Source organism: Lacerta agilis, chromosome 1 (assembly GCF_009819535.1).
Source record: "Lacerta agilis isolate rLacAgi1 chromosome 1, rLacAgi1.pri, whole genome shotgun sequence".
NCBI lineage: Eukaryota > Metazoa > Chordata > Lepidosauria > Squamata > Lacertidae > Lacerta > Lacerta agilis.
Genome location: NC_046312.1, coordinates 116,782,604 through 116,797,925, shown reverse-complemented (window position 1 = coordinate 116,797,925; position 15,322 = coordinate 116,782,604). Strand labels below are relative to the sequence as shown.

The window sequence follows — 15,322 nt, the reverse complement described above, 5'->3', positions numbered from 1 at the left end:
GTGAAATGCACACTGCAGTTTCAGCCGGCTTTTTGAATATGCCAGATTGGGGCATATTCAACTATCAATGGACTGAACTGGTTGTCATTCAGAACATCCTCAGTATTGACCAGTTCTGGGTTCCAAAACCAGAACCAGGATCCCATGCTCGGCACAGTTATATTTTATATCCACCTCGGTGAAGTTTGTGTTACAATAACCGCAGCTAAACTTTTCTAAAACGGCACGGAGGACAACTAAATATTATTAGAACGCATGGCACGCGCATATATGCTTGCACATGCCCACTAACTCACCCATCTGCAACATTCATTTGTATAATGATGACAAAGCAACCAGATTACTTGGTCAAAGGGATAAAAGGTTCTCAAAACATTATTCATTAATGTAGGAATTCAGTAGAAAAGGTATGCTAAAAGGGGAGCCGACTTGAACTGAATGAAGAACAGCACTTGAGGTTACATTATCTTGGGCACTATGAACGAACTTCCTCTCATTTATTTGCTGCCTCGGTTGCATAACATGGCTGTGTGCACCATCATTTTGTGAATCTAAGTTTGGCCTCATTGAGGGGCTGTATTTCAATATGAGTAGGAAAATCAGAGTACCCCTAAACATTTTTTTAAAGAAAAAAAGCACTGGTTGTAACAGCCTCAAAGGAGCACAGGGATAATACCTTTGTGACAACTTTGGCTTCAAAGATAGAAGCTTCTGCATGTTTTCTTCTATTTTCTGCCTTTACAGCAAGAAAAGGGACGATAACTTTCAGCATAACAAACAAAACTCAACCCCAAGCCAGCTTTAAAAAAAAAAAAATACTTCATACTTACACACTTTTCACTGTCAAAGACATAGCACAAGTGTTTGTTTGATTCTGAATCTTTGCATATGAAAGTGAATATCCTTTTGTCAGTTTTGTCATCAGCACAAAATGATATCCTGTGGAGTTGGCAGTTGTGCTGGACTTCCTGGGGAAAAAAAGATTGGGGGGTCTGATGATTGCATTTGGGGGTCTGATGATTGTGTAGCGAGGCCCCACAAAAGTTACCACAACAAGCTATAATTTTACTTTTGAACATGAAATATGCCTCTCACAGAAACCAATACACTGCTTTGTTAGACATGCCTGCAATCTGAACAGGCATCTGGGTCTAATTTTCAGCTACACAAGGCAAAGAAGCATAAACACAAGATGTTCCATTGCAGATATTGGGAGAGCTCCAGCTCCATTCTTGGGACTCTCATGTTGGATCACACTCAATGTAGTTTCTGCACAAAACATATTCCTGCTGTACATAACATCCCGTCAGTTGACATGACTGTATATATTAACTGTAGTAAGTGCATGATGCAAATCCCAGTTTTCCAGATAGAAGGAAGGGATCTCGAAGTACAGAGTACCGTGCTTTCTTTCAGAATCCCACTTAAGAGATATGTTAAACACATCGGGCACTTGAAACACATACACAGAAAACAACTTCTGCAATCACTCTCAACTAATCCTGACTACCGAACATTTTAGAAAGCCAAATTTAGATTGGTGATCCTGGATTAAAGCAACTGAAGTGAAGTTTTATTGCATTCTTTGAGAGCAATGTGGTATCAACACCCTTCAGCAAACTCATTTCACCTTCTGTGTCTCAGTGGATGTGGTGCCATTTGCAAGCTGTGACCAACATTAAGGGACATCCCATTCCATAAGTTAGGTTGTAGAGCTCATGTGAAATGACAGAGCATAGTATGAGAAAACAAACAAACACATCACTGGAGTTAGAAGGATGCTCCAAAACCACAGTGGGGTATGGAAGAGAGAAGAAAATGACAGGCCTACTCCTGCCCTGCAACTTTTTCAGCCATACCCCATACATTATTCAATGATCCACGGATTATAAATATGGAGTGCATCTCCTAAGATGATGATGATAAAAAATCTCTCTTTCCAACTTTTCGGTAACTGAGTGATAATCGGTAATCTGAATTGCACAGATTTTGTATCTGAAATGTGTGTTTTAGATGTGTGGAGAAATACAAGAAATCTTGTAGATGCAAAATTCAGTAAAACCACAAACTATCTGTTCACATGTTTATTATACTGAGGAATACATTCATTTTCATTTATTATATTTTGATGCCACGTTCCACTCACACAAATCACAAACAAATATACCTATGAAATCTGAAGGGTTGGAGGAAGAAGAAGAGGGTTTCAGCTGGTGTTGAGAGATGGACAATGTTTGTGTCAAATGTGGGTGTTTGGGGAACCTTCTGAGGAACGTTTGGGCCTTATATCTGCGTTGGATGTTAGTCATGGTATATAAATGATTTAAATGCATTCTGGGACTTTGAAATAAAGCTACATAATGCCAAATGAAAAAAATGCTTAAATAAAATGATTTTACACTGAAAACTAAAGGGAAGCTCCTGTCTCTTTGTACAAGGGAATAGGTAAAGGTAAAGGACCCCTGGATGGTTAAGTCCAGTCAAAGGCGATTATGGGGTTGTGGCACTTATCTCACTTTCAGGCCGAGGGAGCTGGTGTTTGTCCACAGAGAGCTTTCCAGACCATGTGGCCAGCAACAGCGCGGCAGAACACTGTGATGGAAACCAGAACGCACGGAAATACCATTTACCTTCCCGCCATGGTGGTACCTATTTATTTTCTTGCACTGGCGTGCTTTTGAACTGCTAGGTTGGCAGAAGCTGGGACAGAACAACAGGAGCTCACTCTGTTGCAGGGATTCAAGCTGGTGATCTTCAGATTGGCAAGCCCAAGATGAGGCTCAGTGGTTAGACCACAGCACTACCTGCGTCCCTATACAAGGGAATACCTATACTTGCTGCTTACCATTTTTGTCAGCTGCCGTCATGCGCATGAAGAGCAATACAAGCCTATATGTAGAGGAGACGGCAGGCATTGCCACACCAAGGGGATGCCCCAATACTGAAAGTGCCGCTGTTGCTTAAACTGCCACGAAGCTGATAACTTCCGAACTTGGAAAACACACTTTTGTAAGTTTATAGAAACAGAATACTTAATGATACTTATTTGCTTTTCAATCCAAGTCCCTAGGCAGCATTTTATTACTTCTGGCTAGTGTCATGGGAAAGCAGTTCTGGCTATTGAGAAAAATATGTCGCTTGTATGGGAGATATTCTCCGCTTTAAGAATATGTGGTTCTCGTTCTTCATTAATGTAAGAGTTTCTGGGATTGCCAGAATTCTCTGTGCCTTCCCTTTTTTGGCCTGGTGTCACACACTGGTTCTCATTTTTCTCTCTTTAAAAAAAAAAGTGCTACTCTTGGTTCTTTGCATTCCTTCTAGATTTCTCCTTCAGCAATAAGTTTTTAATCTGTGACATTTTAATGTATTTTAATATTTGTTGGATTATATTATAGCACAGCCTTCCTGATAACTCAACTGTTTCCCTGGTCAGTATTGCTCCTTCTCATCCACTTTGCAGGCAAAGAAGAATTTCTCAAATAAGGTGTTTACTTCCCTTTCACCAAATCCACAGGCCTTTTTTTGTATTTCTTTGGAATATAAACCATACAGATTCATAGAATCATAGAGTTGGAAGGGACCCTGAGGATCGTTTAGTCCAGCGCTCAGCAAACTTTCGCAGCAGGGAGCCGGTCCACTGTCCCTCAGACCTTGTGGGGGGCTGGACTATATATATATATATATATATATATATATATATATATATATATATATATAGGAATGAATGAATTCCTATGCCCCACAAATAACCCAGAGATGCATTTTAAATAAAAGGACACATTCTACTCATGTAAAAACACGCTGACTCCTGGACTGTCCGTGGGCCAGATTTATAAGGCGATTGGGCTGGATCTGTCCCCCGGGCCTTAGTTTGCCTACCAATGGTTTAGTCCAACCCTCTGCAATGCAGGAATATGCAGCTGCCCCATATGGGGGAATGAACTTGTAATCTTGGAGTTATCAGCACCGCACTCTAGCCAATTGAGCTATTGTGAAGTGAATTTCAGTTATTCCTTGGGTGATTTTTCTCTGGGAGACTGATAGGAACATGATAGGCTGTAAGAGTTTCCCCTGCCCCTTGATCCATGTATTTCATCATTACTTCCACTCATATGGGGATCCCATTGGAAGAAGCAGGGAGGGAATTTTCTCCAATCTCTCCCCACCCCCACCAACTCCCAGAAAAGCTGCAGAGGGAATTGAAGGCGGGGGGGGGAGGGGGGGTGGTGGCTGGATCCAATCCATTGCTCAGGAACTTCAAATAAGCAGAATTTAAAATATATATACTGTGTTATTATCTTGATATATGCAATGTTTTACAACTATTGTAAATTTATTCTTGGTGGTGGCCATGGTGGGAGCTCATGTTTCATACCAGGCCTTCTGCTATTTTTGATTCTTGCTTGCCAATGAGATGGATGCATTTAATTCAATATATGTATTACATCAAATAGTCAGGATGCGAGAGGGAGAAGAGGGAGAAAAGAGGGTTCCTACCTTTGTTTTTGGATCTAGGATTTTCACTCCATATATTGAAATTTGCAACTCAACCTTTGGTGTTTTTTGACCTTCAGATTTCTTGATATGTCTTGCGAACTGAAAATGGGAAACAAAAGATCATGTAAAAATATAGTTATAGTTTAAATTTAACACTATTAATTATGTCACACTGCGTTCCTTTTTATGAAATTTGCTACAGCCCACAAGTTCCAAAGAAAACAATATCCATTTCCAGCTTTCTGTCTGTCTCAGTTCCTCTGCTGCTCTGGTCACTGAGGTCAGTCGGTGAGACCGTTGTATGGGTGCCTCCTCCATTAGTAGCAAGGCTTCTTTCAGCAGCCCAAGCAGCTTTATCAGGGGTAACTCTGCATTTATAGATTATGATTCATTGTAATACTCTCCAGGATCAGGGATGGACTTTGGCAATATTTCATAATACAGTGCCCTGAGAAAGCCCAAAATCTGGTGCCCGCAAATGGATCCAGGTGCCCAGGCTGGGAATCATTTTGGACTCACAGCAGTCCATGGAGGTGCAGGTCAATTCTGTGTCCAGGGTAGCTGTCTATCAGCTCCATCTGGTACGCAGGCTGAGACCCTACCCTACCGTATTTAGACTGTCTTACCAGAGTGGTGTATGCTCTGGTTATCTCCCGCTTGGACTACTGCAATGCGCTCTACGTGGGGCTACCTTTGAAGGTGACCCAGAAACTACAACTAATCCAGAATGCAGCAGCTAGACTGGTGACTGGGAGTTGCTGCCGAGACCATATAACACCGGTCTTGAAAGACCTACATTGGCTCCCAGTACGTTTCCGATCACAATTCAAAGTGTTGGTGCTGACCTTGAAAGCCTTAAATGGCCTCGGTCCTGTATACCTGAAGGAGCGTCTCCACCCCCATCATTCAGCCTGGACACTGAGGTCCAGCTCTGAGGGCCTTCTGGTGGTTCCCTCACTGTGAGAAGTGAAGTTACAGGGAACCAGGCAGAGGGCCTTCTCGGTAGTGGTGCCCACCCTGTGGAATGTTTAAGGAAATAAACAACTATCTGACTTTTAGAAGTCAGCCCTGTTTAGGGAAGTTTTTAATGTTTGATGCTTTATCATGTTTTTATATTCTGTTGGGAGCCGCCCAGAGTGGCTGGGGAAACCCAGCCAGATGGTCAGGGTATAGATAATAAATTATTATTATTATTATTACTTCTCAATTATGGATCTTCTCAGTTTTGCGTCTCCTCAGCTTGGTGCCCTGTGCAGGAGAACTGCCCACACGGCACTAAATCTGGCGCTGACAGGATGGTGGGTTCAGATTGTTTAGGCAAGCAGCTGAGACCTTTCTTTTTTAAGGGAGGCATTATATTTTCAAACATGCTAGAGGCTTCATCTGGCAATAGTGAATAAGTGATCCAGTGTTTGTATTATATACTATTTTAATTACTGTTTTAAAAATGAATTTAATTTTTCTCTTGATTGTTCCCTGCAATGTGTGCAAATTGAAAGACAAGGTTATATAATCCTGAATAAAAGATATACATGCATGAATAAATCAACCAACATCTTGACCATGAAACTGTTTTTCTTTCCCTCCAACCAAAGTGCACTGAGTTATTAGCAGTACCAGTGAAATGCACACTGCAGTTTCAGATGGCTTTTTGAATATGCCAGATTAGGGCATATTCAAGTATCAATGGACTGAACTGGTTGTCATTCAGAACACCCTCAGTATTGACCAGTTCTGGGTTCCAAAACCAGAACCAGGATCCCATGCTCGGCACAGTTATATTTTATATCCACCTCAGTGAAGTTTGTGTTACTATAACCGCTGCTAAACTTTTCTAAAACGGCACAGAGGACAACTAAATATTATTAGAACGCATGGCATGCGCATATATGCTTGCACATGCCCACTAACTCATCCATCTGCAACATTCATTTGTATAATGATGACAAAGCAACCAGATTACTTGGTCAAAGGGATAAAAGGTTCTCAAAACATTATTCCTTAATGTAGGAATTCAGTTGAAAAGGTATGCTAAAAGGGGAGCCGAACTGAACTGAATGAAGAGCAGCACTTGAGGTTACATTATATTGGGCACTATGAACGAACTTCCTCTCATTTATTTGCTGCCCCGGTTGCATAACATGGCTGTGTGCACCATCATTTGTAGCTCAAATGCATGCTTAATTCAGACAGATAGATAGAATCTTTATTTGCATCAGCCGCTAGCCATAGCAATAAAATAAAATGTACTGAAGATAGAGGTAAAAACTTAACTATAGAAAATACATTTTGGGGGTTTACATTGATAATAAAATAATAAATCTTATTCTAATTGCCCTCGCTAAAAACCTCGCGGTTTTTGCCATCAGCTGATCATCTTGATCTGTTAAAAGAAAGGACACAGTAGGTGAGGGGTAATAACCTCACTCTTCAAATCTTCATAAAGAGTGTAAGCCAGAAGCACATGAGCCACTGACTCAATACTGCCATCTCCACAGGGACATAACCATTTGTCCAGTTGATTTTTTTTTTAATCGACCCTCAACTACTGCCGAAGGCAGTATATTCAATCTTGTGAAAGTGTGTCTGTATTTTGGAACTGTTAAATTTTGCAAATAGGGTGCGAAAGTGTTAAAATGACAAGGTGGAAAATAACATGATTAATTCACTGTGTTGTCTTAGCTCAACTGCTGACTTGTACTGGATGTAATAATAATAATAATAATAATAATAATAATAATAATAATAATAATAATAATAATTTATACCCCGCCTATCTGGCTGGGTTTTCCCAGCCACTCTGGGGTGCTACAACTTGTGCAGTCAGGGGCAACACAAAGGTTGGGTTTACTGCATGGTAGGAGTGCTGGAGGAGACTCTTGAGAGTCCCATGGACTGCAAAAAGATCAAACCTATCCATCCTTAAAGAAATCAGCCCTGAGTGCTCACTGGAAGGACAGATCCTGAAGTTGAGGCTCCAGTACTTTGGCCACCTCATGAGAAGAGAAGACTCCCTAGAAAAGACCCTGGTGTTGGGAAAGATGGAGGGCACAAGGAGAAGGGGATGACAGAGGATGTGATGGTTGGACAGTGTTCTCGAAGCAACTAGCATGAGTTTGGTCAAACTGCGGGAGGCAGTGAAAGATAGGCGTGCCTGGCGTGCTCTGGTCCATGGGGTCATGAAGAGTCGGACATGACTGAATGACTGAACAACAACAACAACAACAACAACAACACAAGGGGTTGCCCTTTTGAAAATGATACATGACGTACTAAAACTTAATGTGATACCAATTCTCCCCCCCACACACCTTTTACATTATTTAGCCATTCTCAGGAGGCATGGGCGATAACTGGTCCGTCCTTTACATTTCACTGGGCAGCTTATATTGTTGGAAGAAGTGGCTGGTTGGCTGCAGGATCTTTGAAAGCAATAAAGTTGATATGAAGACTCATCCTAAACTACTGTTGTTGCTGCCCTCGATTTGTTGCAGCAGAACTGGAAAGCAAATGAAGGGGAGCCACCCATCATCAACAATGCCTTGCTAGTGCTCAGTAGGAAAGAAGCATCAATGCTATTGAAGACAAGATGATGAGAGGGGCAACTTGCCAGACTCCAAAGATTGAAATCTATTTTCTCCCTTGGGCTCCATCCTTTGTATGTTTCACACATTAGTCATTCTCCTTTTCCAGAACAATGACATTCTTACCAACTATCTGTGTCTCTTTTAAGATTAGGGTTTACTTGAAGAGGCTCACTATGAAACAATTATGAGCAACACCCATTTTATATATCTGTTTGATTAGAATAATGGAAAATGTTACTTCGGGAACAAGAACAAAAGAGTTCAAATGGAGTATGTAACGGACATGCTATATCAGAAGATTCTCCTGGCATCCACGTTCCCTCTGGTAATGGCGGTTTATACTATTTTTTCACATCTGCGCAAAGGAACAGAAAGGATTCCACAGGAGAATGCTGTGTAGGAAAGTTGATAATGCAACAAGGGTGTTTCTTTTCAATAACATTAACAATTCCTGGCCCAATGTAATGACTTAGTACTGATAGCAGTGGCATAAATCATGAACTGGAAGAGAAACAGAAAAGAATTAAGCCTGCCAAAAATGTCTCTTTTTTGCTGTAGAACATTAGCACCACCTACTGGTGAAAATCAAATTATTTAGTTCCATATGTAATAGTTTCATAAATTAATACCTTGTGGGGAGAGGGAAAGAGAATTAACACTTTGATGCCCCTACATTGTTGACTATTTTTTATCACTTGGATCATCAATGGGCTCTTAAGTTGGACACCTCTTCAGCAGAGTTCAAGCAACTTTAACGTTCTATGGTCAAGCATGAGCAAGCAACATTTTCCGGAGGTGCAAAGCTACACAGCCTTTTAGCAGTGAATGGGCATTTGAGATCATATAATATTTCTGAGTATGTGCTCAACTCTTTGAAGCATCAAGGCCTTTGATGAAACAAGTGCCTTGAACTTGGATCACAACACAAATACATGGAAGCATTAAAAAGTAAGTATTAATTAGGCCCCAAGATTTATGATTAATTTCCTCTAATAGGAGCCTAAACACTTAAAACATGTTCTCCCTCTTTTCCAATTAATTCAGTTCTTTTTGAAGTTGTGGCACTGCTGTGGTTTCATGAAATTTTAATTGGCATTTCTTTTAAGAGTAATAACAATAATGAACAGATAGGAATACATCTTTATTTTTTTTACCATTAAGTATTCTCATGCAGAGCATGCTTTAAGCTGGATCACAGAAATTTTATGGTGCATCTTTAAAGAGAATTAAAATGGAGGAGCATTTAAATTTAGTATGAACTGTTGGATATCATTTCGTTTCTCAGATTGCTGCTCACTCCCGTCAGACTTTTAACTCTAACATTTAAGAATCAGTTTCTAGTGTTTACTCATTCTACACTTTCTCCCACACTAATTCAGCCACCTGAGATTTTATACAAATTTTGCCCATATAAAAAATACCCCTATATCTAAAATATTCAGACATACGGAAATATTCATACTGCTTTGGGTTCAATGTATTCATTCTTTGTTATAAGATGGATCAACTGAGTTAATCTTCTAAGTAATATGATCTGTGCTCCAAGGCTGAACAACAAGGGCAAAAGGCTCACAGCTTCTGCAATAACCGTGACACTGGAGAGTGCCCAAACTGAGCCTCAGTGTCTGTTAAAACCATTGCAAATGTTTTTATTCCGGTTGTCTTTCTGCTATTGGGCATAAGTTCATAAAACAATGGAAATTTTAGCATCAGTTTTTTTTATTGGAGGAACAATCCTGTTGTCTGCTCTGAACTGTTGCAGTGCATACAGACACTGATGACAGATGCTGATGATTAAAAAATGATTTATGTGCCAGATGTAGCTTTTAGTTGCAAAAAACAAAAACAAAAAAACACCTTTTAATGGGACATTGGGATAAAATAGGCTTATCCTTTAAAAAAGAAATGGATATTTGACTATGACTCTAGTGTATATATGAAATTGAGTCAAGGATTTGTTGACCACAGGGTTGGTACCTAAGGTCAGCAATGGCACTCAGTGTTCAATTCCTACGATGTCTCATAAATTCATGAAAGCATATGGAAAGAATTAATGAAACGGTTTACACTTCCTTATCATAATCTTTGCATCAACATAACGTTGTTTACTGAGAATTTAAACCAGATTGAGGATCATTTAGATATTATATGTGGCTTAGTGGTCAACAAGTGCATAGGAAGATTAAGACTGATATTTACTAAGAAAACAGATGACCAAACGTTATCTGTGAAGGTCTGATTCAGAGCTCTGATCTTATCATTCTTTCCCACACAGCGTTCTTCCCACTCTCAAATACTGTAAAATGCGAATTAACTGTCAACAATGATTTTTTTGCCTAAAGCAAAAATGGAAGTAAATGTTGTGGTTTCTCCTCCGGCAAACAGCATGAGGAATTCTGAAGGAAGCAAAAAGTATCTGCAAAAAAACTAGTGAAAAATATTGAGGATGACAGCTCTGGTGCAAAGCAGTAATGTGGAAATTCTTCCTTGAGCATTCAAAAGAAAGATTTTGTGCAAATCATTTTTTTTTTTACATTACTTCCTCTTTCTCCCCACTGCTTCTGCAAAAATTCAAAGTCCTTGTGCAGGAGGTAACTGAAGAAAGAAAAGGATCACAGATAGGTGTCCGCCTGCCTGATACTCAGCTAAAAAAATGATTTCCCTGAGCCTGACCACCATTGTTGCCTGCCCATCCGCTTCCATGCAAAGGTAAAAGAGTAGAGAGTGCTCAGCAGGGGAGGAAGGGCCAATAGCAACAGGGGCAAAGCGTGAACCCCATTTTCAGTTGGACTCAAACTTAAAAGGGGCTGCAAATGACTTCAAAACAGTGGCCACTTACCTGGGACTCTGGGGGAGGGGTGGTTTGCGGTCAAGCGCAGTCCAGTCCCAGGGCTATCTTCATCCTGGCATGACCATTGGAGGACGTGGGAACCTCCCCTTGCGGTCACCCAGAATGGCACAAAAAGCTAGTTTGAATGGGCCAATCGGATAAGAAGGGGCTGCCGGCTTGGGCTGCGGACCTGGTTTCATTCAGATCCACCCATTCAATTTAAAAGCAGACTGTTCCAGGCCTCAGCCTGTTTAGATCATGCAGGGTGGAACCCCCCTGCTTAGGCTTTGCAAGCATCACTGGTGGAAAAGCAGTGGAGACTGAGGAAGCAAGTCAACATGAACGGAAATAACACAAAAGGATTACAAGATTCACTGAGCAATGATCCCTAAACTTATTTCTGTTTTTCACAATTACAATTTGACGTTTCTGGGAATGTTAACAGTTGGCTGTTTTTCAGGACACTGTTCTTTTCTGTATGAAAGCCTGCATGTTTTCCTGCAGTGAACTCAAGTGAAAATCACAGCACGGGCATATTGCAAGTGTGCGCCAAGTCCTTTAGTCACAAGCGCATTGTGAGGAGCAAACATCAAACCATCATGTCTCTGTAAGTCTTTGCGAAAAGCCCAAGCAGCAATGAATCAGGTCAGGCTGGAAGACACCCTTCTGTTCTTAGTATGCAGAGATACAGCATAAACCGCGGAGGAATCAGAAAAAGGAAAGCTGAGAGAAACAGGATAATGGAGAGGAGAGGAATTGTTAAGATGCATTCCAGCCAGCCTGCAGAGTGAGATGTTTGGGGAAACAGAGATAAGAGGGTGGAACCCTTGAAGCTGTGCCCAATGAGAGGACAATATAAATTCGGAGGAAGGAAACCCCACAATTGGAGTAGAGAAGGAAAACAAGAAGAAACACGGGATACTGGAGTGAAGGTCTGGAACAAAAGGTACTAGTGATGAACCTTTAACAGGAGATTAGTTTAATGTATGGAAGGGGGCCACAACTTGTGAAAAAAGGAAATATGAATTGTTGTAGCAAGGCTCCACACAATATATAGTGGTACCTCGGAAGTTGAATGGAATCCATTCCGGAAGTCAGTTCGACTTTCAAAACGTTCTGAAACCAAGGCGCGGCTTCCGATTGGCTGCAGGAATCTCCTGCAGCCAATCGGGAGCTGCAGAAGTAGGGTCGGATGTTCGCGTTCCAAAGATTGTTTGCAAACTGGAATAATAATAATAATAATAATAATAATAATAATAATAATAATAATTTATTTGTACCCCGCCCATCTGGCCGGGTCTCCCCAGCCACTCTGGGCAGCTTCCAACAAATATTAAAATACATTAAAATATCACAGATTAAAACACCCACTTCTGGGTTTGTGGCGTTTGGGAGCCAAAACGTTCGACTTGCAAGGCATTCAGGATCCAAGGTACAACTGTACACTGAAGGAAGAGTATATTGGTGTTTTGAGATTTTCTAGCAGAGGGTGGATAAACATAGAAGGAATGCAACACATATGTTTAGAACAGATCAGGCATTGCTTCTAACTGTATCTAGTAAACTTAAAAAGAGTTTCCTACCTTAAGTTTTCTAACAGCATCTCTCACGACTTCTGTGCCTTTAGGTTGCTCCACTTCTGTGCTGCCAAGAAACTAAAAACATTGTGATTTGTGAGAAAAGTAGTGGATACTTGTTACCTCTTTTTTAAAAAAAATGCCTTTGAAATAACTGTATTGAATTTGTATTAATTTATGGATTTTGTATTAATTTGGTGACAATTTGTTTAAAATTATGGAAAATCAATAAAAATAATTGGCCAAAAAAGAAAGAAAGAAAGAAAGAAAGAAAGAAAGAAAGAAAGAAAAGAAAAGAAAAGAAAAGAAAAGAAAAGAAAAAAGAAATAACTAGCCAGAATTGTACCTGCAAACTATTTTTATCTCTGGGGAATATGTATGTATAAAGACACACAAACATATTTCCACTTTTGCTAAAAGTTTTTAACTTACATTAAAATATTTTTTGCTTCATTTTACAGATTTCTACATGCTATTGCATAATCCTTATTTTCATAGTTAAAAAGGCAGTGTTTCTCTTCTTGTAATCCTCACTACCTTGGAGTTGGCATGACTTTTAGCAATGAATGTAACAGCAACAAATGCCATGTCATTATATTAGGTTAAATATTTATTTATTTATTTTTAAAAAATCAAGAGTGTGCTTTAAGTTTGGTCTCTTTCCAACATTGGCAGCTTGAGCAAAGCCACAAAACTAATGGACCCGTCTTAAAACATGCTGTGCCAGCATGGAGCGTAGGGCCAACACATTAGCATAATTCACAATGTTGTGCCAGCATTGCTGACATATATACTGGCACAAATGCTCAGTATCAAGGTGAAACCCCAAAAGCTCTCAATGGTACATTCACTGTGGAGTGGAAAATGAAGACTTCAGTAGCAACCATAACACCTTGCTTAATCATATTGTTACTTGTATATAAAAAAGGTAAAGGACCCTTGGATGGTTAAGTCCTGTCAAAGGCGACTCTGGGGTTGCGGCGCTCATCTTGCTTTCAGGCCAAGGGAGCTGGCATTTGTCCACAGACAGCTTTCTGGGTCATGTGGACAGCATGACTAAACTGCTTCTGGCATAACGGGACACCGTGATGGAAACCAGAGTGCACGGAAACACTGTTTGCCTTCCCACTGCAGCAGTACCTATTTATCTACTTGCACTGGCATGCTTTCAAGCTGCTAGGTTGGCAGGAGCTGAGACAGAGCAATGGGAGCTCACTCCGTCACGGGGATTCAAACCGCTGACCTTCTAATCAGGAAGCCCAAGAGGCTCAGTGGTTTAGACCACAGCGCCACTCTGCTTTTACACCAGACAAATTTGTCTTATACCAGACGAATGAGGGAAGGATGAACATGCACAATTGCCTTAATCCATAGGTCATGGGTGGGTAGCCTGATCTCACGATAGTTTCACACACGAGTAATAATGTTGCAGCTCCAGTGAACACGATCCCCTTTCAACACCAATAATATCACTGCAGAAGGGCCAATGCTATCTAACTGTTTCTCTAAACTATTTGGAATAACTTTCTGAGGCCTCAAGCAAGTCCTCTGCTCACATGTTAACACCTACATTTCCCCCTTGAATCCCTAATCATCATCATCATCATCATCATCATCATCATCATCATCACCATCATCTTTATTATAGCCCAAAGACCCATAAAACAATTCCAGAACAGAATACAGATAAGACAGCCAACCTCAAAAGAGAGAGGAACTGAGGCGGTCATTTTGTTTTGTCTCGAGCTTGATGATCATTGTTTCTTTTGACTTCCGAAAGAAACTTTCCCACGGCCAGTGTAATATTATTAGACCTTTCATCCAAAAAATACCATTTAGCACTTCCGTAGGAATTACATTTAGTCTGGCTTTGGTAAATAAACGCCGGTAGGTTGGTACAGACAGGTTCCTAAGATATGAGGATATCTGAACGTTGTACCCATGTTGGATTCCTGCTGCTACCAGGCCACAGATCACATGAGATTGAGATCGCAGGTCGCTATGTGAAACATCCCAAAGCCTTTGCCTCAGGGGTTCAAGGGTGGTATCATAGCCCAGATGATACAAGAGGGATGATGGCAATCCAATTGAGGTGGCAAGCAAGGAATGGATCAAGACTTGGATCTCAGCTCCTGCAAATTGAAGGTGGGGTGGGGGATCTATTTCCTTCTTCCCCTTTCAATCCCTATTGGCCCAAAAATCAGTTCCAGGATTATCCCTGCTTCTGTTTATGGAGGTCTCCAGTAGATTGAAACCTCTTCCGTGAACTTTTATGTTCTTGGAAAAGCACCATCGGCTCAAACCGGTGATTGTCTGTCATATTTGCACAACTAACACTGAGTTATCAATAGACTTAACTGCTCTTTTCACTTTGGTCCTTAAGCCTATTCTGAGAAACAAGAACCACATTTCTGTGCTCAGTTAACACAGAAGCTTCATGCAAGCAAATGTACAATGTGGTGGTTAATGTAACTACAATAGACTAAGACCACTGCAAACTTTAAAAAAAGGTGTTTCCTCTCTACAGCATCCCTCACTAAACCCAGGGTTCCCAGAAGAAATGCACAACTTTTACTCTGAAGTATGAGCCATGTGTTTTCATATTGTGCATTGGTTTACTTTAAGTAGTACAGATATGAAAACCAGTGTTTCCGTCAGTTTCCATAATAAAAACACTTTCAGCAAAGTAACCTGAGCACTGACACAAGGTTTTCATTTATTTCTAAAGAATCTACATTCCCCAGAAAAGAATTAAATATAACATATTTATTTTAAATACTACCAACACCTTTCCACCCAGTTGCTGGATAATTGCCTTTGAAAACTTTGAA

At 40.5% G+C, this 15,322-nt stretch overlaps 1 protein-coding gene across 8 annotated transcripts in view; it reads right to left on the bottom strand.

Moving 5' to 3' along the window:
* Nucleotides 1-15,322, bottom strand: part of GULP1 (GULP PTB domain containing engulfment adaptor 1) — a 93,358-nt gene that overhangs the window by 29,273 nt on the left and 48,763 nt on the right. For 7 of the 8 annotated variants that reach the window (XM_033168522.1, XM_033168564.1, XM_033168516.1 and 4 more), the window contains 3 exons: nt 12,498-12,569; nt 4,498-4,596; nt 831-968 (listed from right to left, as the gene is read on the bottom strand). In XM_033168522.1, the coding sequence (XP_033024413.1) occupies nt 831-968; nt 4,498-4,596; nt 12,498-12,569 (309 nt within the window). The remainder of the gene's footprint in view (nt 1-830; nt 969-4,497; nt 4,597-12,497; nt 12,570-15,322) is intronic. The other variant, XM_033168537.1, reaches the window with a different exon arrangement.